Source organism: Octopus bimaculoides, chromosome 6, assembly GCF_046866305.1.
Source record: "Octopus bimaculoides isolate indiv1 chromosome 6, ASM4686630v1, whole genome shotgun sequence".
In the NCBI taxonomy this organism is placed as follows: Eukaryota; Metazoa; Mollusca; class Cephalopoda; order Octopoda; family Octopodidae; genus Octopus; species Octopus bimaculoides.
The window spans coordinates 7,691,710-7,717,875 of NC_142933.1; the positions used below are offsets into that span (position 1 = coordinate 7,691,710).

The window sequence follows — 26,166 nt, forward strand, 5'->3', positions numbered from 1 at the left end:
CATTACTAAACTTTTATGCTGTTTTATAGATTTACATAATTTACATTTAGATGAGGACAAATATCCGTCAAATGTAAACAATTCCTCATCTCTTAAATATAGAACTGTGTTTCATAGATATATCAGATTTCTAGTGCAGATGGTGACCATGAATTTCTACTCCTGTGTCCCCTCTTCAATGAAACACGGAAGTTGAGTGATTCCTATACATTTCTTACTCTGCAGAGTAAATGCTATATAATTGTTGCTTACATTGAAGAGTACTTCTTATACAATCCTTACTAACTATACTGGGAAGTTGTGATATAATTCTTACTATGGAGGGTAGTAGTTGCATAATTCTCTATGTAAAAGTAATTCCATTTTATATCTCGTGGCCATTGTCAGTACCGTATGACTGGCCTTCGTGCCGGTGGCACATAAAAGCACCCACTACACTCTCGGAGTGGTTGGCATTAGGAAGGGCATCCAGCTGTAGAAACTCTGCCAAATCAGATTGGAGGCTGGTGTTGCCATCTGGTTCGCCAATCCTCAGTCAAATCGTCCAACCCATGCTAGCATGGAAGGCGGACGTTAAACTATGATGATGATGATATATATTTGGATCAGAACTTGTTTTAGTATGAAGTCCTTTAGTTTGCTTAAAAAGCACCTGGGTCAGTGCCATGTAAAAGCGCTTGTGCAGGCACCACATAGAATGCACCTGTGCTGGCACCATGTAAATACACCTGTACCGGTTCTGTGTGAAAGGTACCTGTGCCAGTGCAATGCAAAAAGCACCTCAGTACATTCTGTAAAGTGGTTGGTATAAGGTAGAGCATCCAGTCATAGAAACCATGCCAAAATTGATGTTTGGGGCCCAGTGCATCCCTTTCTGGCTTGCCAGCTCCTACCAAACCATCAAACCCATATCAGCATGAATACCAAACATTAAAGGATGATGATTTAATTAATCATGTAACTGAATTGGTTTAATTTACATTAAATATGATAGAACTAATGAAATGTTTTACTGTAAGTTATGATTGTTTAGTGAAGGCACATGGCTCAATGGTTAGAGCATCGAGCTTACAATCTGGTGCCAAGCTGTATCGGCCCCTTTGCCTTTCCCTTGGATAACACCAGTGGTGTGGAGAGGCTGGTATGCATGGGCCACTGCGGGTCTTCCATAAACAACCTTGCCCGAATTTGTGCCTTGGAAGGTAACTTTCTAGGTGCAATCCCATGGTCATTCATGACCAAGGGGGGGGGGGGGTCTCGAGTCAAACTCAAATGATTGCTTAGAATTTCTTTTTCCATGATGTCTTTTATTCTTGTCTTTTTCTTCTTGCAGTATGGCACTGGCTGGAGATTTAAAAAGCGACCTGGTATAGATTATTTATTAAAACAAGTTGGTCCGCCTTTATTTGAAATCGTAATTTATACTTCAGAACAAGGATATGTAAGTTAATACTTTTGATAATTTTGGTGTTGAGGAATGTTTGAGTAATAATCTGGTAGAGAGGAATGGTCCTGTGAGTCTGTTTAAATGACAAAACAAGTGCAAATGATTGAGAATATGTCTGGTACCAAAAGCAGTGAATGATTGGTGAATCAACAATGTTATACTGGTTGTTGTTGTTGTTCAGGTCAAGTGAGTGCATAGAGGTTCCCTCATTGGTTTGAGTGTGTAGGTTGAAGTTCAGGTCATCGTCAACTTGTGACCTATCTGACTTATGACCGATCGGTTTTACAACGATTGGTATGCCAGCTCCCAGCAGCAATAATAAATAATCCAGTTGAAATCTAATGAGTTTAATTTCTTAGAAATTAACTCCGTCTACAGATGATGTCTGGCTAAAAAACTCTTCCCCTAGGTTTGGTTTTCGATTGCCACTGTTTTGGGTGACTATCCTGCCGCGGACACCTTGAAGCAACCTCGTATTTGTTTATAAGACGACTGCTTGAGACTCTGTGAATTTTACTAACTCCAGTATAATAGTATAATACAGAATGCTTTGTGTGACTTTTACCTGAGAATTTACCTTAAGAATGTAAAAATATAGAACAAAGCTATGTAGGCCTATAGGCCGACTTACGACCAGTCAGGCAGAACCAATTGTGGTAGGGAGTATTAGCTGATTAATAACATAGATAGGATAGGCTAAGGAAGAGTCTTATTAGTCACACCATAGTAGTTGGGACCTTGCACATGAAGGCAAGGTCAGCCCAGGTCTACAGCAGAAGATGCTTGCTCAAGGTGAAGTGCAGTGTGGCTGACCCTGAAGGCAAACTCTGTAAGCGCACAGCCATGCTTGTGATATATTGGGTGGTGTTTGACTACGAAGAGTGATATTGAATGATAATGAAAGGTGGGCATTGAATAGGAAGAATCGAAAGAAACGAGATGAACCAACAAATCTACCGGATATGTTTTGTTCATCTCATTAAGCATGGAATAATAAAAAATGATGATGGTACCTCACGCCTCTTAAATTTAGTAAAATAGTTTCAAGGAATATAAGAGTTATTTCCCTTAGAACATGATTTCTACGTTTTTTTTTTTTTGTGTGTGTGTTTGCTTGTGTGAAATTTTTCGAAAACTGATTATATTGTATAATAATAATTATACTGATTTTCTAAGTTGGAGATGTGTGGCAAATATATTTATCTGACCAGTTCAGCCACATGGTCATCAGTGTTGCTAGATTGTCTTTTTTAAATTTATTTTTTGCCCTTCAAAGTTTCTCAGCTGAGGTTTTTGTTTTGCAAGTTACTTGGTGACCCCTGCTGGTGTCACATAAAAGGCACATTGTTGGTGCCATGTAAAAATCACTTAGTACACTCTGTAAAGCGATTGGCGTTAGGAAGGGCACCCAGCCATAGAAACCCTGCCGAAACAGACAAATGAGTCTGGTGCAGCCCTCCCACCTTGCCAGCTCCTTCAAACCGTCCAACCCATACCAGCATGGAAAACGGACGTTAAGTGATGATCATCATCATCGTCGTTTAACGTCCGCTTTCCATGCTGGTATGGGTTGGACGGTTTGACTGAGGACTGGCGAGCCAGAAGGCTGCACCATTCTCCATTCTGATCTGGTAATGTTTCTACAGCTGGATGCCTTTCCTAACGCCAACCACTCTGAGAGTGTAGTGGGTGCTTTTATGTGCCACTGGTACGAGGGCCAGTCACACGGTACTGGCAATGGCCACGCTCAAAAGGTGTTTTTTTGCATGCTACCAGCACAGGAACCAGTCTAGCAGCACTGGCATTGACCACGCTCGAATGTTGTTTTCCATGTGCCGGTAAGGCGGCGCTATCGACGATCACGCTCGAATGGTGCTTTTTACATGCCACCGACACAGGGGCCAATCTGCGGCCCTGACAATGATCATACTTGGATATGCTTTTAACATTCCACTGGCATGACTGCTAATCAGGCAGTACAGTCTCGAATGAATGGATTTTGCATCAACTTTGATGACTGGGATTTCCATATGGAGGATGGTAAAGAGTGACCAACACAATGTGTTTGTAATATAAATGATGCCAGAATGTTCTGTAAATACTTATACATCATCAACATCATTTATATCTTCAAACATAATTAGCGTGATGCTGTCTGTGACAAATTGGTCCATTGAATTATGGATACATCTGATTTAATGGGCTTCTGTAAAGTTTCCATTTAATTACTTTCTGAAGGCTTGGGTCATTCTGTGGCTTTGATGAAAGATACAAATGTCTGGGGTGATGTGTTGTGAGACAGACGTGGGACCTTGCGACTGAGAATCAAACTTAACTCCTCCATAAAGTATCCCTTATGTTGTTATGGCAAGAATCATGACACCCCCTGTGAGAATGGACTAGCCGAACTCATATAAGTAGCAGCGTGTTTGACTGCGAGGGAGAGATGAGAAATCACAGGAAGTTGAAAGGTACACTTCTATATTTAAGAGATGAAGAATTATATACATGATTTACATTTGACAGTAGTGGAGGCGCAATGGCCCAGTGGTTAGGGCAGCGGATTCGCGGTCATAGGATCGTGGTTTCAATTCCCAGACCGGGCATTGTGAATGTTTATTGAGCGAAAACACTTAAAGCTCCACGAGGCTCCGGCAGGGGATGGTGGCGAACCCTGCTGTACTCTTTCACCACAACCTTCTCTCACTCTTACTTCCTGTTTCTGTTGTACCTGTAATGCAAAGGGTCAGCCTTGTCACACTGTGTAACGCTGAATATCCTCGAGAACTACGTTAAGGGTACATGTGTCTGTGGAGTGCTCAGCCACTTGCACGTTAATTTCACGAGCAGGCTGTTCTGTTGATCAGATCAACTGGAACCCTCGACGTCGTAAGCGACGGAGTGCCAACAACAACATTTGACAGATATTTGTCCTCATCTTGTTTGTTGTTAACACAACGCTTCGGCTGATATACCCTCCAGCCCTCATTAGGTGTCTTGGGGAAATTTTGAACCTGGGTTCTCATTCCTAAAGTATTTTTCAATGTTATTATTATTATTATTATTATTCAGATCACTGCTTGGAATCAAACTCGGAATTTTGGGGTTCGTAGCCCGCGCCCTTAACCACTATGTTATATGCCCATGGGCAGTGACCTGAATAATAATAATAATAATATTAACATAAAAAAATACCTTAGGAATGAGAACCCAGGTTCGAAATTTCCCCAAGACACCTGATGAAGGCTGGAGGGTATATCAGCCGAAACGTTGTGTTAACAACAAACAAGATGAGGACAAATATCCGTCAAATGTAAATAATGTAATAAAGTTGAAAGTTGTTGTTCATGAGTTCATGGAGTCACAGGAAGTTGTCAAGAAGTTGTTATAGTTTGTTGAAAGTTGTTTTGGATTGGTTACAGTTGTTGACAGAGTATTTAGGAATACACTAAGTGGAGCCAGTTGGTGTCTATCCCATTGCGCGGTACTATACATCACTAAGTTATTAGTGCCTGACACTAAGGTGACATACAGAAACTACATTACAAAATATTTTCTCTACAGATTTGCTGTAATATTGTATACCTTGCCTCTAACTTGTCAGATGTGAATGATTTCATCTCTAAATTTATCAATGTCCTTTTTTCCATCTCTTTAAATTTTATATTTCTCATTTTTTACAGAATGCTGACCCTATAGTGAATAATCTCGATCCCAATGGTTTTATCATGTACCGTCTTTACAGAGATGCCACTCGTTATATGGAAGGCCATCATGTTAAGGTGAGTTTTTTCAGTAACACTTGAAGCAACCTCACAAAAATAGTTTTCATTGTATCAAAAGCGGAAATTGTAGTTGTGGCCATTGCCAGTGTTACCAGACTGGCTCCCCGTGCCGGTGGCATGTAAAAAAACACCATCCGAACATGGTCAATGCCAGCCCCCCGCCCTGACTGGCTCATGTGGATTGATTAAATTTGTTGGCAGAGTATTTTGGAATACCTCAAGTGGAGACAGTTGATGTCTACCATTACACTGTTATTAGTGCACTCTCGGAGTGGTTGGCATTAGGAAGGGCATCCAGCTGTAGAAACATTGCCAGATCAGCTTGGAGCCTGGTGCAGCCTACTTGTTCGCCAGCCCTCAGTCAAACCGTCCAACCCATGCCAGCATGGAAAGCGGACGTTAAACGATGATGACAATGATGATGATTTGATTTTGTTTAGTCTTGTATGAATTTTGGTTGGGGGTAAGCAAGGGCATGCTCCCTGTAGAAAATCCAGCTCCAAAAAAGCCTCATAGTAGCAAAGGAGAATGGGCACCAGCCAGCCCAAAAGTCGGGGTGGGCTGCATATGCCTACCTCGGTTGCTATGGCATTGAGGTAGATCTGTTAATGGGGACAAAACCCAAATTTAAAACACTGGATGATGATATGTGTATACTGACACACATACACATGTTAGGCTTCTTTCAGTTTCCATCTACCAAATCTCCTTGTAAGGCTTTGGTCAGCCCATGGTGAGAGTGGAAGACAATTGCCCTAGTTGCCATAGAGTGGGTAACAAAGGGCCTCTCCCTTAGAGTGAAAGGTAGATGCCTGTGTGCAAACAGCCATGCTACATGGCAGTGAAACGTGGACCGGGACTGCAGAGGACATGTGTAGGCTTCAAGGAAATGAAGCCAATGTGTTCCACTGGATGTGCAATGTCAGTGTGCATGTATGACAGAGTGTCTTGAGAGTAAAATTGGGCATAAGAGGCATCAGGTGGTGTGTGCAAGAGAGATGACTGAGCTGGAATGGTCGTGTGCTGCATATGGATGAGGACAGCTGCATAAAGAAGTGCCAATCTCTGTGGAGGGAACCTGTGGAAGAAGTAGACCCAGGAAGACATGGGTTGAGGTGGTGAAGCATGATCTTTGGCTGTTTGGTCTCACAAGGGTGATAACAAATAATCGATAACTTTGACAGTTTGCTGGGCTTGAGAAGACTTGTCAGGCAAATTGAAGTCATAGTTATGGACAGTTACAGTGACAGGTAAAAGGTGCCCGCTACACCCTGTGTGATTGACATTAGGAAGGGCATCCAGCCCTAGAAACCAAGCTAAAATCAGATTGGAGCCAGGTACAGATCCCTGGTTTACCAGTTCTAGTCAAACTGTCTGACCCATAGCAGCATGGAAAATGGATGCTAAATGATGATCACACACACACACACACAAAGCTGATTGTGATATTTCAGACTAAGAAGACATTTTCTATCCCTGCTTTTGTAGTGCATTGTTATGAAACTTTGTTATGTTTAATAATAAATATTATAAAAGTGTTTCCGTATTTATTTTTGTAGGATCTTTCTTGTTTGAATCGAGACCTTTCCAAAGTAATCATTGTAGACTGGAATGAAGAGGCAACCAAACTTCAAAGACAGAACAGATTTCTACTAAAACGGTGGACAGGAGATGATAATGATCGAACACTCATAGACTTGGCAAACTTCTTAAGAAGTAAGTGATGAAAATATTAATTTCTTTTATTAAACTCAAAGGGTATATCGTCATCTTCGTCATCATCGTTATGCCTTTTCCTACTCCTGGGTTAGACACACTTCAATGCACCCAGCGATTGAGTGCAGTGTTCTTTAATCTGAACTGGCTCTTGTGTGGGGTTGTTGTGGGATTTTCGAGCGGGATCGTTGCTGGTGCCCCTGGGCTGGCTCTTGTGCGGGTGACACATGAGGTTTCTCGAGCGAGATGAGCGTGGCCGTTGCCAGTACCGCCTGACTGGCCTTGGTGCGGGTGACACGTAAAAGCACCCACTACACTCTCTGAGTGGTTGGCCTTAGGAAGGGCATCCAGCTAATCCAGCTGTAGAAACACTGCCAAATCAGATTGGAGCCTGGTGTAGCCATCTGGTTTCACCAGTCCTCAGTCAAATCGTCCAACCCATGCTAGCATGGAAAGCGGACGTTAAACGACGACGACGATACGTACAGACATATATATATATATATATATATATATATATATATATATATATACATATACCGCCTGACTGGCCTTGTAGGGTTTTCGAGCGAGACCGTTGCCAGTGCCACTGGGCTGGCTCTTGTGCGGGTGGCACATAAAAGACACCATTTCGAGCGTGGCCGTTTTCATGTGGGTGACACGTAAAAGCACCCACTACACTCTCTGAGTGGTTGGCGTTAGGAAGGGCATCCAGCTGTAGAAACTCTGCCAAATTAGATTGGAGCCTGGTGTTGCCATCCGGTTTGCACCAGTCCTCAGTCAAATCGTCCAACCCATGCTAGCATGGAAAGCGGACGTTAAACGACGATGATGATGGTGATGATGCAGTAAGAGAACAAGTCAACAGTTTTTCTCACAGGTGTGTGTCATGTTTTTAGCAGCTAAATTCCCAGTTCTATATTTAAGAGGTGAGGAGTTATGTACATTATTTACATTTGACGGAATATTTGTCCTCATCTTGTTTGTTAACACAAGTTTTCGGCTGATATACCAAATGTAAAAAATGTAGCTAAATTCCGTTCCCATCAGCCACTGTTTTATAGCTGGGGCTGGATCCATTTTGATGTGCCACTGGCAGTAGGGAGATTGTTTGTAACAAGACTAAAGAGTAGATCTACCTTGTATCAGGGATTCTCCTCCTATACATTATAGTTACAAATGAGAAGAAAAAAGGTCTTCCAGAGATTTAAACTTTTTTCATAATATTCTTCTGTTTTCTGTCCATTCTTGTAAGGATTGAACGAATAAATTATTGGAAGCATTCTTTTCTCGCTGGATGCTCTTCCTGATGCTAACTTATTGGTGTTTTTCATGTAAGGCATTGAGTAACCAGATAATTTATTTGTTCCAGTCATTTGACTGGAACACTGCCTTTAGTCGAACAAATTGACCCCAGGACTTATTCTTTGTGAGTCTAGTACTTATTCTATCGGTCTCTTTTGCCAAAGCGCTAGGTTACGGGGACGTAGACACCACCGTCGGTTGTCAAGCGGTGGTGGGGGTACAAACACAGGCACACACACACACACACACACATGTATATATATATATATATATATATATATATATATATATATATATATATATATACGACGGGTTTCTTTGTGTTTCCGCCTACCAAATCCACTTACAAGGCTTTGGTCGGCCTGAGGCTATAGTAGAAGACATTTGCCCAAGGTGTCACACAGTGGGATTGAACCCAGAACCATGTGGTTGGTAAGCAAACTACTTACCACACAGCCACTCCTGCATCTAATTTTTTATATTTCTTTATTGCCCACAGGGGGTTAAACATAGAGGGGACAAACAAGGACAGACAAAGGGATTAAGTCGATTACATCGATCCCCAGTGCGTAGCCGGTACTTATTCAATTGACCCCGAAAGGATGAAAGGCAAAGTCAGCCTCGGCGGAATTTGAACTCAGAACGTAACGGCAAATGAAATACCACTGAGCATTTCGCCCGACGTGCTAACAATTCTGCCAGCTCACCGACCAGATAATTCATTGGCAGGATTAACTGATGACAACACTGCCCTCTGCACTTCCATCCATGCCATCACAGACATGTCAAATACACATTGACCACCCACCCACCCATCACCCATCATTCCTCTCTCTCTCTCTCTCTCTCATCCTCTCCCTGTCTGCTGGATTTTGGTTACTATTCTACCCCTTTTCACCCTCTTTAGCACGGTCAGTGATCTTCGTCTCTCCCTTGCACTTCTTTGTATTATCGATCACCTGTCCATCTACGTCCACCAACACCCCCCACCCCAACTCGTCTCTGTCTCCACAAATCTCTACAGTCATCACTCACCCTTCCCTACCTTCCCCCCCACTCTATATTTATCATTGATCATTCATCAATCTTTGTTCTCCATTCATATTCCTCCCCACCTCATCCATTCAGGCTCCATCCACCCTGACACCTCATCACCACTGACCACAACTCTGTCCTCTGCACTTTCGTGCAGCCAATCACACACATATCAAATACACACACACCCTTACCCCCCCCTCTCAACTATTCTTACTGCTCTACTTAACACTCTGATCTCTTACGTCTCCTCTTCATTTGTAATGTGAGTTGCCACTTTAAACTCAGTGATTCTCAGCCATTGTTTTCCTGTTGACCCCCTGGTGTTATGAAGGGCATCCAGCTATAAAATCCCTGCCAAAACAGACAAGGAAGCATGGTGCAGTCTTCTGCCTAGCCAGCCCCTGTCAAACTGTCCAACCCATGCCTGCATGAGAAAAGAGATATTAAATGATGATGGGTAATCATAGCCATTCACTGTTTTAAAAAAATGACATTCATCATCATCATCATTATTATCATAATCATCATCCTTTAAGTCCGTTGTCCATGCTGGCATGGGTTGGACGGTGCTGACAAAGGATGGACATTACACTTTTATAATTAAATATTAGGAATTGTATGAGAAAAATCAAAATGTATTGAAGAAGTAAAAGCAATTTATTGCACATGAATTTTAACAGCAAAATCTTATATAGACCCCCCCCCCCGCTACAAGGGTCATATGGACATCAGTTGAGGACAACTGCTTTAATCTCTTGTCCCTTAATACAAAGCTGCTCCCTTCTCAGTAATGGAGATCTTAGTCTTGTGAGCTGTGTGGCAGTCGTCTCACAAGTGTTAGGTGTCACAAAACAAAGCACTCAGTTAAGTGGTTGGTTTTAGGAAAGGCATCAAGCCATAGAATCCCTGTCAAAGCAGACACTGGAGCATGAGGCAGCCCTCATAGCCATCACTTGCTGGCTCCTGTGCAGGTGGCACATAAAATACACCATTTTGAGCGTGGCCGTTGCCAGTACCTCCTGACTGGCCTTCGTGCCGGTGGCATGTAAAAGCACCCTCTACACTCTCAGAGTGGTTGGCATTAGGAAGGGCATCCAGCTGTAGAAACTCTGCCAGATCAGATTGGAGCCTGGTGTAGCCATCTGGTTTGCCAGTCCTCAGTCAAATCATCCAACCCATGCTAGCATGGAAAGCGGACGTTAAACGATGATGATGATGATGAAACACTGGAAGATATATATCATTTGAGATGTAAATATCACAGAAACTACACAGTCAAAGCAAATGAAACTAAACAGGCTTAATGTTGAGCAACATAAGATTTATTCCTCCGAATTTGAATGAGAAATTCAGAGGTATGTGGATTCCAAGAAAGATTTCACAAATGTTCAGTATGCGCACACAAGACATGGCACATGTCAAGTCGGTAGTCCAGCTCCTCCCAAACACGCTGCAGCATGTCTTCGGTAACAGTCTCCAGTGCGGTAGTGATTCTCTGCTTGAGTTCCTCTAGGTTTGCAGGAAGAGTGGGGGACATAGACCAGGCCCTTCACAACCCCATGTTTGCACTTTCGCTTGTCATCTGCCACTATGGCCTGAACGGGCTGCATCTTGTAGGGTTTCATTAGGAAGTGTTTCCTCAGGACACACCAAACTGTCATTGGAGGAATTTGGGTTTCCAGACTTGTTCTTCTTATGGACTTCTTGGGGATTCGCAAGAGTTTTTGGTGAATCCGTTCTACCGTGTCTTCCGATGTTATTGGTCATCCAGATCCTTTTGCCCTGCACAGACAGTCTTCCTCTTTGCACCATTCGAGCATAGCCAATGCCAGTGCTGCCTGACTGGCCCTCATGCCAGCAGCCCATAAAAAGCACCCACTACACTCTCGGAGTGGTTGGCGTTAGGAAGGGCATCCAGCTGTGGAAACTTTGCCAAATCAGATTGGAGTCTGGCACAGCCTACTGGCTTGCCAGTCCTCAGTCAATCTGCCCAACACATGGATGCATGGAAAGCAGATGTTAAATGATGACGATGATGATGATCAGTTCTAGCTGAGCAGATTTATGATCAAAAGAATTCTGTTTGCAATAGTCTTATCCTTTTTTCCACTCAAATATTGTGTATTTGAAACTACATTGTCAAGACTCCTAAACAGAGTAGCTAAGTTTCCCCCTCAAAAAATACTCTATCGATAATAAAAGAAGGCCGTAGTGAATTATGTATCCTGTGATATACTATGTCAAGAAAATATGAAATGATAGCCATGGGTGTGTCCCTTTGATTATAGATCTACTCATTCAAAGTGAACCTAAGACTAACCAACAACAGCAAGAAGTTACTATGTGTTTGCAATCATACTTAGTCTTACAGTTCTATTTTTAAGAGATGAGGAATTATTTACATTTGACAGATATTTGTCCTCATCTTGTTTGTTAACACAATGTTTTGGCTGATATACCCTCCATGGGCATATAGCATAGTGGTTAAGAGCGCGGGCTACTAACCCCAAGATTCCGAGTTTGATTCCAGGCAGTGACCTGAATAATAATAATAATAATAATAATAATAATAATAATAATAACAACATCGTAAAATGCCTTAGGAATGAGAACCCAAGTTCGAAATTTCCTCAAGACACCTGATGAAGGCTGGAGGGTATGTCAGCTGAAACATTGTCTTAACAAACAAGATGAGGACAAATATCCGTCAAATGTAAATAATGTAAATACTTAGTCTTGTTATAAAGATGTGAGTTTTCCAGTTGGGAAGAGAGTCTAATGACGTCTAAATTTGTGATTGTCCTGCTTCTCATTATCTACATTTGTTAAAATGGAGTTGACCAGAAACTGTGCTAACAGCGACACACTAATTTAAGTGATTTGCTGTCTGGTAAAAGATAAGAATAACTTCAGGTGTTGTTGTCAGAGTAGCAACACATTTTTTACATATCAGACTTTTCATTAGTTGTCTCCACTTGAAAGAGAGAGTGTGTGGGAGGTGAAGACTTGGTGAGGTGCTAAGCAAACTATTTTGCAGTATTGAGGTAAATTCTGTGTTCAATTCCCACTGAGGTTAACTTTGCCTTTCATCTTAGTGATAATATAAGAGAAAATCGAGTGTGAGTTGATGATGTACATGATGAGTGTGTAGTTGTATGGTAGTCTAGCTGTTTGTTCAGTAATGGATACTTGCCAAGCAACATAGAATTACAGAGGCCTGAAGGCATCATATCTATAAAAGATGTACAACATAAGCGTCTGTTAGCATACGTTATTAATGATGGAGAAAGAAAACTTGTGTATTGTGTAGAATGGACACTAAATCATGACAGCCTTCTTACTGGTCATTGTGGTTGTTATCCCTGTGCCAGTGGCATGTAAAAAGCACCATCCGAACGTGGCCGATGCCAGCGTCACCTTGACTGGCTTCTGTGCTGGTGGCATGTAAAAAGCACCCACTACACTCTTGGAGTGGTTGGCGTTAGGAAGGGCATCCAGCTGTGGGAAATACTGCCAGATCAGACTAGAACCTGGTGCAGCCTCCTGACTTCCCAGACCCCAGTTGAACTGTCCAACCCATGCCAGCATGGAAAATAGACGTTAAACGATGATGATGATGATGATGATGACGAAGCAGTGTGAAACAGTGTTTTGCTCAAGAACCCAATGTACCACTTGGTCTGGGAATTAAAACCATAGTCTTGCAATTGGAAGTGCAACACCCTACCCACCAATCCACACACACACGTGAGTGTTATATGAGCTTTTATAAAGAAATCGTTGATGCCTGTGTGAAATGGTAATGTGTCTTTGTAATTATTGCTTTCTCACAGTGTTGACTCATTGTCGTTGGGATATGGCCATGATTAATAGCTGTGTATTTCCCAATGGTTCTCTTCTGCTTTGAGTCACCAACCAATTCACGTTGCTGATTACAACTGTCGACATGTGCACCTGGGTTGGCTTCCTGGTGTTGGCAGTAGCTGTGTGTGGGTGGGCTGGACACATAGTAGCCAGAATAAGGGTGAAGTGGGAAGAGTTTAGGGTGTTCTCATGAAGGGTAGATTGTATGATGCTTGTGTATGAAATGGAATACTGCATGACAGTGAGTCCTGTGTGCTGAAATGTGATTATTGCATAAATGTTGGACAGAAATCCGGTAAGAATGCTCTACCGGATTTTGTACGGTTAGGGTCCATGAACAATGGAACATAAACTGAGCTGAGAGACAAACTGGGAGTGGGAGGAATTTGGTGAAGAGTGTAAGAGGAGACTATGAAGAGGTGCAGGTCTGGGAGTTCCGTGAAGGGTGAGAGTTGAGGAAATCGGCAAGGAGGCAGAGTTATGGAACAGTGGGAAGAAATGGTGAAGACTGGAATCTAGGATATTTAGGATGTTGAACTTCACAAGAAGTCTGGTGTGATGCTCTCCTGAACCAGACCATTCCAACCTATGGACTGTGTATTTGATAAGTGTTTCATTAGTGTCTGTAAATAAAACCAGGATAACTGGAAATGTGTTTTCCACCTGCTTGACATCATCATCATCGTTGCTTAACGTCCACTTTCCATGGTTGGCATGGGTTGGACGGTTTGACTAAGGACTGGCAAGCCAGTAGGCTGCACCAGGCTCCAATCTGATCTGGCAAGGTTTCTACAGCTAGATGCCCTTCCTAACACCAACCACTCCGAGGGTGTAGTGGGTGATTTTACGTGCCACCAGCACAGGAGCCAGTCAGGGGGCACTGGCATTGACCACATTCACATGGTGTTTTTTTTACATGCCACCAGCATGGGTGCCCATCAGGGGGCACTAGCATCGACCACGTTTGCATGGTGCTTTTTACATGTCACCAGTATGGGGAGCCAGTCAGACGGCACTAGCATCAACCCACACTCGAATAGTGCCTATTATGTGCCACCAGCGCTGGTGCCAGTCAGGTGGCACTAGCCATGACTATGATTTCGATTTCATTTGACTCAACAGGTCTTCGCAAGCACATCATATCACGTGCATTATTATTTCTAAGTTTATTTCTACAGATTTTCTGTAAAATTCAGAGCCAGAACTGAAAGTTATGATGTTTTGTATAAGAATACGTCTATGTAAACAATATGATTGAAGACAGAAAACTAGGTAAGGGGTGTATACACGTATTTCAGGATAAAAGAAGATACCCCCCCCCCCCCTACTAAAATAGTGGTGTCTCTGAGTAGTTTTTCAACTGTAATTATCTGAAATTTATTAATTTTCCATATTAATTAGTGTACAGTATTATGCTTTTATTCAGTGATTCTCTCATCATAATTTTGGTAAAGTATTATTGTAAGGTCTCTGTTTCTCTGGAGAATTCAGATAAGATAAACATAGACACTCGTAGTTGTTTCTTGTACTTTTGTGAAGTAACTAGAATAATATTTGTCCTTGGAGTAATTATTTTCTGATTAGCATTTTCCTGCTCACTGCATTAAATATATTAACACTTTGTGGCACTGGCACAAGTGCTTTTTACACGGCACCGGTACAATTATTAAACTGCAAAAAAAAACAAAAAAAAACCCAACAAATGCAATTTCTGTGATGTCCGATCTTGGACAGAAAATCTAGGCTACAAAGTTCACTTTGTGCAAAGTTATCCTTCCCCTACTTGTTGCATTCAATCTATTTCATTTGATACCATGATAAATTAACTGCACGTAAGTTCAGCCAACTGGAACACTACCCCTCCTCCGTTCCCCACTTAGCAATGTATATCTTTAATTAATACAAACCTGTCTAATTGATGTCTCTTTTAATTCATATAAACCTGTTTAACCTATGTCTCCCTGGGGAACATATAAATTTCTCTTTCACATCCAAGAATATAAACTAGATTTTGCATCATCATTTATTCACCCAACCTCTACTACCACATCCTCTTCCTCACCACCACCACCACAACTCGTTTGGAACAGTGAAGCATTGTGTAACCTTATATGGTATACACTACATGATAGTGTGAAACCCTATCATCTCAAGTAACTAATTGGTTTTTAAACTCCATAGTTCTTGTTGCTCAGTCTTGATTGAACAGATTTATGATTAAAGTTGTTCCAAACTTAATTAACCTGTGCTTTATTTATTTATTTATTTTTATCTCGGGCTCTATTTTCCAATGTGTCTTTTTTTAAAGTTTTAAAAAGACAATTGGGTATGATTTCAGGGCGGTTTTGCTGTTATTTCTAACAGGTCAAGCAACCAAATAGAGCCTCTTTTGTTTATGTTTGTGGTGTGAATGTTTTACCCAGTGTCATATACATTATTTACATTTGACGGATATTTGTCCTCAACGTTTTGGCTGATATACCTCCAGCCTTCATCAGGTGTCCTGGGGAAATTTCGAACCTGGGTTCTCATTCCTAAGGTATTTTTTTCGATGTTGTTGTTGTTGTTGTTGTTATTATTGCTATTATTATTATTATTCAGGTCACTGCTTGGAATTGAACTCGGAATCTTGGGGCTAGTAGCCCACGCTCTTAACTACTATGCCATATCCCCGTGGGCAATTATGGAGTGAATTTTAGGGCTTATAAATCTAATATTTTCCTATCCTTCTTTAGATTTATAGCCCCCCCCCCAAAAAAAAGATATTAAATTTATAAACCCTAAAATTCACTCCATAATTGCCCACGGGCATATGGCATAGTAGTTAAGAGCGTGGGCTACTAGCCCCAAGATTCCAAGTTCAATTCAAGGCAGTGACCAGAATAATAATAACATGAAAAATACCTTAGGAATGAGAACCCAGGTTCAAAATTTCCCCAAGACACCTGATGAAGGCTGGAGGGTATACCAGCCGAAACGTGTTAACAACAAACAAGATGAGAACAAATATCCGTCAAATGTAAATAATATCCATAATTCTTCATCTCTTAAATATAGAACTGCATTATCACGTTAGTGTATACTGATTTCATTAACAGGTATTTTATCTTGAGATTAGATGACAACTAGTCTCCTCAAATCTCAAGAATCTTCCTTAGAATTCTTACAGAATATACAATGGTACATTCCTGCAAGTCATCCATACGAGATTCAATTCCAATTTCTTTCAGTCTTTTACGTAGCATTTTGGGTGTTGTGCCAAATGCACCAATTACTACAGGAATAATTGGTGTCTTAATCTTCCACAATCTCTTCAGCTCTCTGGCATCATCATCATCACCATTATTATTATTATCATTAATATCATCATCATTATTATTATTAAGGTGGTGAGCTGGTAGAATCATTAGCATGCTGGGCAAAATGCTTACTAGTAATTCGTCTGTCTTCACATTCTGAGTTCAAATTCTGCTGTGGTCGACTTTGCTTTACATTATCATTATTGAGTGAGAGAGCAATGCATGCCATCAAAGTGACACTGGGGTTAAAATATACAAAGCTCAGTATACCCATCAGAATTTTAACACTACCGAAGTTAACTCTTCCACTCCAATATTCTTAAAGGTGCTGGATTCTCTATGAGTCTTGACAGTGAGCTCAACCATTTGAATTCCTTCTTCTTGTGAAATTAGCATGTAAATGGTTGAGGCTTCTACAGACACATGTATCCTTAACATAATTCGCAGATTGAACCAGCATCACTTGATTAGAATGGTCCTTTTGAATTACTGGTACAATACAAAGAGAGAATTGACCCTTAGGGCTCGGCTGGGCTGGTATTGACCCTAACAAAGTTTGTGATGCTATTTGAATTCATTGGCACATGAAATGTCATTTGAGTGAGTTCATTGCCAGTGCCCCTGGACTGGCCCCTGTGCAGGTGGCACGTAAAATACACCATTTCGAGCCTGGCCGCTGCCAGTACCACCTGACTGGCCTTTGTGCGGGTGACACGTAAAAGCACCCACTACACTCTCAGAGTGGTTGGTGTTAGGAAGGGCATCCAGCTGTAGAAACTCTGCCAAATCAGATTGGAGCCTGGTGTAGCCATCTGGTTTCACCAGTCCTCAGTCAAATCGTCCAACCCATGCTAGCATAGAAAGAAGACGTTAAATGATGATGATGATTCTTTGTTACACCTTAATGATCCTGCCATTTCACTTGTTAAATTCTTTAGAGAAGATGAAGCATACAAGGGTGTCAAATGGGGTTTGGAACCCACATTTAATTCTTGGTTGAAACCATTTCACTTTATTTACGTGGCTGATGCCTCTGAGAGTAAAATAGAAAAGTCTTAAACACCCATTCTCCCTTCCCATGAAATTGAGGCTGGCACCAATGTTGTAAAATAGGCCACATCTCTTTAAGTGATGTCTAGTCTTAATGATTTCTAATCGTTAATTATTGTTGTTGATATTTAACTCCAAGTAAGTTCTGACTGAGCGCACCTACAATCAATGACATTCTAGTTGTGACCAACCTATCACTGTTGGTGCTGTCAAAGGTCACATTAGCTAACATATTATTTCTATGTATATTTGACTGCTATTTCTAGCAATACTGAAATGGAGAGTATTAACAGAAAACTTTATTTTTAAATTTATTTTATTTTGATTTTTCCTTTAGTTTCATTAAATTCCAAATTCGTCAAACAAATCTGACCAATCACATGTTTGTTTCTTTTTATTCTTATTTATTTTTGGATAAATTTCCCTTTTCGCATAATTCATTCATCAACTTCTGAATAGCTTTTAAAGGGGTCTATGGAATATATTCTATTTCTTTATTTGATGAGTCTACAAAATCCCACAGTTCTGCTGTTACACAAATTGCTATTTTGACATTTTCTTTCTAATTTTTATGACAAACAGACTCTGGTAATTTAGGAAGGGTTAACTCCCTCATAATAAATGGGGGAGATTTTTTGTTATAGTTCTTATGTGTTTGGCTTTTTCCCTCCTGTATTGTTTCACTAATAACCCTATTAGTAATTAAGAGATATCAAGTAATACCATTTATTAGGGTCATCTTCTCCTTCCACTCTGCTCATTCCTTGTTTTCTCTTACATTAAACTCAATCTCATTGTTGTGAATAATCTAGTTGCAGCAGGGAGCCCTCACCATGGGACTCCTGGCCAATGAAGCAGCCTGTTAGAAACAGCAGCCAAATATTTCATATATCACATTTTGGCACTTGAAAAAGAGAGGGACCATTTGAATAATTTAGTTCTAGATTTGACGGGGTTCTGTTGGTTACTATGACAAGTGTTCCAGTTGATTCGGTCAATGGAACAGCCTGCTCATGAAATTAACATGCGCAAGTAGCTGAGTACTCCACAGACATGGGTACCCCTAATGTAGTTCTCAAAGAGATTCAGCTTACACAGAATGTGACAATTCTGGCCCTTTCAAATACAGGTAGAACTCATTTTTGCCAGCTGAAGTGCACAACGTGTCACCAGGAATCGAGCTCCTGACCTTGTGATCATGAGCCAAATACCTTTACCACTAATCTTGAAAAAAGGCAGGATGGCCATGGTGGAGGGCCTTTGATACTCGGTTCGCTCAGTTGAGGCTCATCTCGGACTAAACTGCAACAACAATAATACATGAAGTCATGTATTAGACAAAAATAGAGAAAATGTTTTCAATTTATAGGTGCAAGAGTGGCTGTGTGGTAAGTAGCTTGCTTACCGACCACATGGTTCTGGGTTCATTCCCACTGGGTGGCACCTTGGGCAAGTGTCTTCTATAGCCTTGGGCCAACCAAAGCCTAATGAGTGGATTTGGTAGACGGAAACTGAAAGAAGCCTGTCGTATATATGTATATATATATATATATATATATATATATAATGTGCATGTGTGTGTATATGTTTGTGTGTCTGTGTTTGTCTCCCCAACATCGCTTGACAACCGATGGTGGTGTGTTTACGTCCCCGTAACTTAGTGGCTCGGCAAAAGAGAAACGATAGAACAAGTACTAGGCTTACAAAGAATAAGTCCGGGGTCGATTTGCTCGACTAAAGGCGGTGCTCCAGCATGGCCGCAGTCAAATGACTGAAACAAGTAAAAGAGTAAGGAATATTTAATCTATTTGGATTTCATTAAAGAACAGAGTTTCTTAGCTCTTCAGCATTCAGATTGCTCTGTCAAGTACATTGCTTATCGGTTCACATTGTTTTGCAATTAATCATGCATTTGTCTTGTAGCTTTGAGATTTCAATAACGAAACTGTATGTTTTTAGACTGGGTGCTATTATGTAGCACTGGCATGGGTGCTTTTCTACCTGGCCCCAGCATGGGTACTTTTCCATATGAATAACATGTTGTGTTGGGTCAGTGCGGCCAATTGGAAAGTACACCATCACACACATTTCTTTCTTCCTCTTTCTCTCTCTTTCTGTCTCCTGTCTTGCTCACTCTGAACAGGAGTAGGAGGGGATAAGATAAGGAAAGAAAAGAGTGTGACAGAGAAGGAGATTCTCAGGCAATCATTAAAATGGGATAAAAGTAAGAAAAGAATAAACTCACACACAAATGCACACCCTGAAATATCAGTGGCGAGAGAGATTTTATGATTTCTTTCAATATATAGGTGGATTTCTATAGCATGGAAGATGGATGTTAAGTGATGATGATAATGTCACAGGAAGATAAAGAAAGGAGGGAAGAGAAATTGTGCACACTGCATTGTTTAGGTAGAAAAATTAAGGGTGAAAATAAGAGGATTGATTGATTGATTGATGTGTGAGGGAGCGAGTGAAAGATAGTGTGGGAGAATAAAGACATGAATAGGAAGAGGGGGGGGACGTAAAAGTATGAAATAGGGTAAGATAGAGAAAAAGAAAGAATATTCTGTAAGTTTAGCACATGTTTCTAAATAAATATATACCATGTCTGTGTATAATATGTATGTATGTACATTTAACATATGACAAAGGGATTAAGGATCTGGGTGAAATACTTTATAAGCTTTCTGTGACAAAAAATAAACTAACAAAGGCTAGCAAAATTGACCTTTAACAGACAGAAATCCAGGTAATCTGTACTTTATCAAACCATCACCAGTTCAATTTGTAAATCTGAAGTTTAGTCACCAAGTAAAATTGGTATGTCATTACGGAGTATTATAAAAAAGGGCACAAAAGTAGTGGGTGTTTATTTCTTTTCTTCCGGCTAAGGCTGAAGAGTTTCCTAGTAAAATAGTCACATTTGTTAATCGTTCCTGTAATAAATGAAGTTTAATTTGTTTTCTATTTTATTCAATTGATCAATTATGGGATCAATTAATAAATGGGATTGTTGTACTCTGGATCTATGACTCTCCAACCTTACAAGAATCGTGTAAGCTAACTTGAATATAATATATAAATATCCGTTACCTTTGTGCCTCTTATATAGCTGTGTAGTTAAAAGTTTCAGAGCTGATGCACATGGTTTTGGGTTCAGTCTTGCTGTGCGACACCTTGGAGAAGTGTCTTTTAATATAACCCCTAGCTAACCAAAGCCTTGGGAATGGACCTGATAGACAGAAACTGAAAGAAGGCCATTGTGTGTGTGTGTGTGATCAGCTGCATTGTTTTAACATCTACTTGTGCATGCTTGCAAGGACACAGTTTTCTATTGACCAGCTGCCAATGTTGGGACACAATTTTCTATGGTCAACTACCTATACACCATCTTTTACATGTTTCCAAGCAAAGAAGTAATCCCACCATTTATTAAACAGTAAACAACACAGACGTAATCGTTTACTGCTAATTTTCTGTAGATTTATCTCTTTTAATTGAATGCACACTTTAGTTTGTTTGCTAATTTTGTTTTGTTTTCCCATTTCTCTGATTTGGTTCTTTGTTCCTAACATTTTCCAATATGCCTCTTCAGCAGAGAATCACTGTAGTGATGAATTAAATATCCTCTAGTTGTCACTTGTCATTTCAAGTTCAAATCAAACTGGGTTTGATTTAGATGTTCATTCACACCAGGGTTACATACAGTCAATTTGATACATCTATCCCACAAAAGATTTGGACCTGTGACAAAAAACCAGAGTTTTTACAGATTTAGCGGGCATTGTGGAGTAGCAGATAAGTTTTGCAGTGAACCACACCAAGAATCTCAGCTGCAATTTCCAGATGGCGCTAGAACTCATCACTTATATTATTGATACTCCTGGGAAAAGCATGAGCGTATTATATTATCTTATGTCTGTCTCCTGTAAATTTGTATGTTTATGAGTAAAAAATATAATCCATTATTTCTTACAGCTTTGTCAATGTCTGGCGTTGAGGATGTACGGTCAGTTCTACAGCATTATAACCAATTTGATGATCCAATCGAAAGGTTTCGAGAAAACCAGCGATTACTTCAGGTAAGTGATTATATCACCTTTATCAGAATAACTTGGTCCATTCCTGTTTGAAATGACACTGGGCAATGGCAGAAATTGGAGTAAATAGTCAATGTGTGGGCTTATATGTAGGGGTCAACAAAAGACCATCCCAAGGATACAGTGTCTATCAGCCTAAACCATGAAGGTAATGGAAGAAAGAGAATCTAAAATAGCTTCATGAAGACACTGTTATCACCTGCCTAAATTTACTGATGCCACATTAATGGCTATGTAGAATATGGGAGGTTTATATGCCTCACTTTGTAGTTTCAAGTTTATAGAATTTCCTCACTCTGTTTCGAGTCCTTTGTCCTTTGACCATTTCTTAGATGAATCTGACAAAGGGAAATATGTCTGGTGGTTGATTTCAACCCATTTGATAGCTCGTGTCCTGGACTCCAGGAACAAAGGGAAATAACCCAGTATCACTGCTGGACACACACACATACATACATACCTATGGAAATACAAACACACACACACGCGCACACGATTATGAACACGATGACCACATGCATAAGAAAAAAAAACTGAGCCAAGGGAAATAACTCAATGTATCTATGCTTTTTCTGTACAAATACAAAAATGCCACATGCAGACCTGTGTGTGTGTGCATGGCTAATCATGTGGACATACATGCATGCATACACCATATGCATATATACATATATAGCTGTAACACAGCAAAGATATCTCCAGTGCCCTGTCCACTCCACTATATGCATCACCCTGTAACTTGGTTGGACGGGCTCCTGCCCCTTGTCCATCACATCTTCACCAGGTTTCTCTTATAATGCAAGACACCTTCTCTGTCCCTCAAGGCTACCCCCCCCCCCCCAATTTGTGAAGTCTTGTCCTGCAAGTTACTTGGTAACCACACTGCTGCTGGTGCCACGTGGAGAGTAAATTGGTTGGTGTTAGGAAGGGCATCCAGCTGTAGAAGCCAATTCGAAACAGACTGTAGAACTTGATGTAGTTTTCTAACTTTGCCTGTTCCTGTCAAACCGTCCTACCCATACCAGCATGGGAAAAGGGACATTAAATGATATCATCATTTAACATTCGTTTTCTGCGCTAGTATGCAATGGATGGTGTACCAGCAGCTGACAAGGCCGGGAGCCAAACCAGGTTCTCTTGTCTGTTTTTGGTTTAGTTCGACGACTGGCACCCATGCCAACGTCTCCTTCATTGGACACTAAACTCGGCTTGTGAAGACCTGTTGGGGCAAGCGAAAGCGAAATTGTGATGGCACCTGTATCAGTGGAGTGCAAAGAGCACCGTCTGAGCGTGATTGTTGCCAGAGCAGCTGTCTGGCTTCTGTACCGGTGGCACATAAATAGCACCATTTGAGCGTGATCGTTACCAGCGTCGCTTTCCTGGCACATGAAAAGACATTCGAGCGAGATCGTTGTCAGTGTCAATGGACTGGCTCCTGTGCAGGTGGCACATAAAATACACCATTTTGAGCGTGGCTGTTGCCAGTACCACCTGACTGGCCCTCGTGCAGGTGGCACGTAAAAGCACCCACTACACTCTTGGAGTGGTTGGCGTTAGGAAGGGCATCCAGCTGTAGAAACTCTGCCAAATCAGATTGGAGCCTGGTGTAGCCATCTGCTTCACCAGTCCTGATTTGGCAGAGTTTCTACAGCTGGGTGCCCTTCCTAATGCCAACCACTCCGAGAGTGTAGTGGGTGACCCAGCTGGTGCCGGTGCCACATAAAAATCTCTGGTGCTGTGCCAGGTAAAAAGTACCTGTGCAGAAAAAGTACCCAGTACACTCTGTAAAGTGGTTGGCGTTAGGATGAGCATCCAGCCATAAAAACAATGCCAAAAAAAACAATTGGGGCCTGGCACAGCTCTTTGACTTGTCAGCTCCTGTCAAGCCACCCAACCCATACCAGCATGGAAAACGGACGTTAAATGATGATGATGATGATGTGTTAAGAAGTGGTGCATAGTACCAGAATTTTTGACTTGAGTCAAATATAACAAACTACGTTGAATTGTTGTTAGGGTCTGCTCATAAGTGGAGTCAAGACTGGCTGATTTGTACTGGCATCAGGTCGTACTAGTTATAATAAAGTCAAACCTAATAGTCATTTTGATTTTATTATTACAAATATAGATGAATGCATGTATGTTGCCAAGGACATGCATTTAGTTGAAAGAAATGAAGCTAGTATGCTTTGCTGGATGTGTAGTGTCATTGTGCATGTACGATACAGTGTAAGCGTCGTGAGAGAAAAGTCAGGCATAAGAGGCATCAGATGTGATGTGCAAGAGTGACAACTGTGCTGGTATGGTCATGTGATGTGTATGGATGAGGACAGCTGTGTAAAGAAGCACCAATCTCTAACTGTGGAGCGAACCTATGGTAGAGGTATACCCAGGAAGACATGGGACAAGGTGGTGAAGCATGTTCTATGAACGTTGGGCCTCACAGAGGCAATGACAAGTGACTGAGACCTTTGGTGATATGCTGTGCTTGTGAAGACTCTGTGGCTGATGCTGGTGTCAATTGTTGTTGGAACGACGTCAAGGGTTCCAGTTGATCCGATCAACGGAACAGCCTGCTCGTGAAATTAACGTGCAAGTGGCTGAGCACTCCACAGACACGTGTACCCTTAACGTAGTTCTCGGGGATATTCAGCATGACACAGAGTGTGACAAGGCTGACCCTTTGAATTACAGGCACAACAGAAACAGGAAGTAAGAGTGAGAGAAAGTTGTGGTGGAAGAGTACAGCAGGGTTCGCCACCATCCCCTGCCGGAGCCTCGTGGAGCTTTAGGTGTTTTTTTTTCGCTCAATAAACACTCACAACGCCCGGTCTGGGAATCGAAACCGCGATCCTATGACCGCGAGTTCGCTGCCCTTACCACTGGGCTATTGCACCTCCACTGGTGTCAATTAACTGGCATGTAAAAAGCACTCTTGGAAGGTCATCCAGCTGGAGAAACCATGGCAAATCAAACTGGAACCTGGTGCAGCTCTCCAGCTTACGAGTTTCAGCCAAACCATCAAACCCAGGCCAACATGGAATGGTAAACGATAATATATTTGTGTATAGTGTACTTCTCTGATGAACAGCAATCACTTATGTTCAGACAGTCTTACTAGTTTCTGCTTTAGTTACATCAGTCAACCAACCGACTAACCAACCAACCAACCGACTAACCAACCAACCGACAAACCAACCAACCGACAAACCAACCAACCGACAAACCAACCCCTTCTGCTACCCACACCATTTCTTTCTTTCTTTCTTTCTTGGGTAATCTCACCTTTCACCTTCCATTCACCTTGTTTCTCATTGTAGACTTAGTTAAACATCAACAAGAAACGACTCACCGACAAAGGAACAAAACCACAGCAAGGTTATTGAAATCTGTGACTTCTTTACAATTTCTCTCACACCTCACCTCATCACTACCTCCCATATATACATACATACGTGCATACAGTTATGTGTGTGTATATATATATATATATATATATATATATATATATATATATATATATATATATACACACATATATATAGACAAGATTGGAGCCTGGTGCAGCTATCTGGTTCACCAGTCTTCAGTCAAATCGTCCAACCCATGCTAGCATGGAAAGCGGACATTAAACGATGATGATGATTATATATATATATATATATATATATGCACAGGCGTGCCTGTGTAGTAAGAAGTTTGTTTCTCAAGCACATGGTTCTAGGTTCAGTTCCACTGTATGCCATTTGGGCAAGTGTCTTGTACTGGCCAAAGCGTTGTGAGTGGATTTGGTAGAAAGAAATTGAAAGAATCCCATTGTGCGTGTGTGTGTGTGTGTTTATGTATGTATGTGTATATATATTTATGTATGCGTGTGTTTGTGTCTGTGTTTGTCCCCCACCCACTGCTTGACAAGTGGTGTTGGTGTGTTTATGTCCCTGTAACTTAGCAGTTTGGCAAAAAAAAAAGTGATAGAATAACTACAAAGCTTAAAAAAATAAGTCCCTTTGTTCAGCTAAAACCCTTCAAGGCAGTGCTGCAGCATGGCCACAGTCGAATGACTGAAACAAGTACAAGATAAAAGATCTACACACGTGTGCGTATGCTATGATTGGTCATCCATAACTGACTTCTTCATAAATCTGTGACTGACTATAGAAAATGGTGTGGCACCTTTTTTTCTTTTGTTTGATCATTTAAGTCGGCTTTTCTCAAGAGAAGTCACTGTCACAGCTTTCTCAAGACACTCGGCTTTGTGTTCTGATTATAATAGTTTACACTTAATTTCACACACACAAACACACACACACACACACACGCGCATGCACAGTACCCTATATTCTGTTCCAGGCAAATATAATTATTATCTAACATTTATTTTAATTTTGTGTTTCACATCAATTAGTAGGCTAATGGTGGATCTACTTTAACAATTGAGATCCACCTCCCCACCCTGATTGAAATCTTGGTTACACCCATACACAATTCATTCACATACTGTCGTACGTACATATACCCACAATTACATTCAAGGTGGCATCAAAAAGTTCCCACACTAG

The 26,166-nt window shown here is 41.1% G+C and overlaps 1 protein-coding gene across 1 annotated transcript in view; it reads left to right on the top strand.

The window, feature by feature from the left end:
* The window catches only part of LOC106873759 (mitochondrial import inner membrane translocase subunit TIM50), a 36,794-nt gene extending 11,762 nt beyond the window's left edge, over positions 1-25,032 (top strand). The window contains exons 6-10 of the mRNA XM_014921261.3: positions 1,334-1,441; positions 5,131-5,229; positions 6,792-6,948; positions 21,486-21,589; positions 24,928-25,032. Coding sequence (XP_014776747.1) covers positions 1,334-1,441; positions 5,131-5,229; positions 6,792-6,948; positions 21,486-21,589; positions 24,928-24,933 — 474 coding nt within the window. The 3' untranslated portion in view covers positions 24,934-25,032. The remainder of the gene's footprint in view (positions 1-1,333; positions 1,442-5,130; positions 5,230-6,791; positions 6,949-21,485; positions 21,590-24,927) is intronic.
* The last annotated feature ends 1,134 nt before the right edge of the window (positions 25,033-26,166 follow it).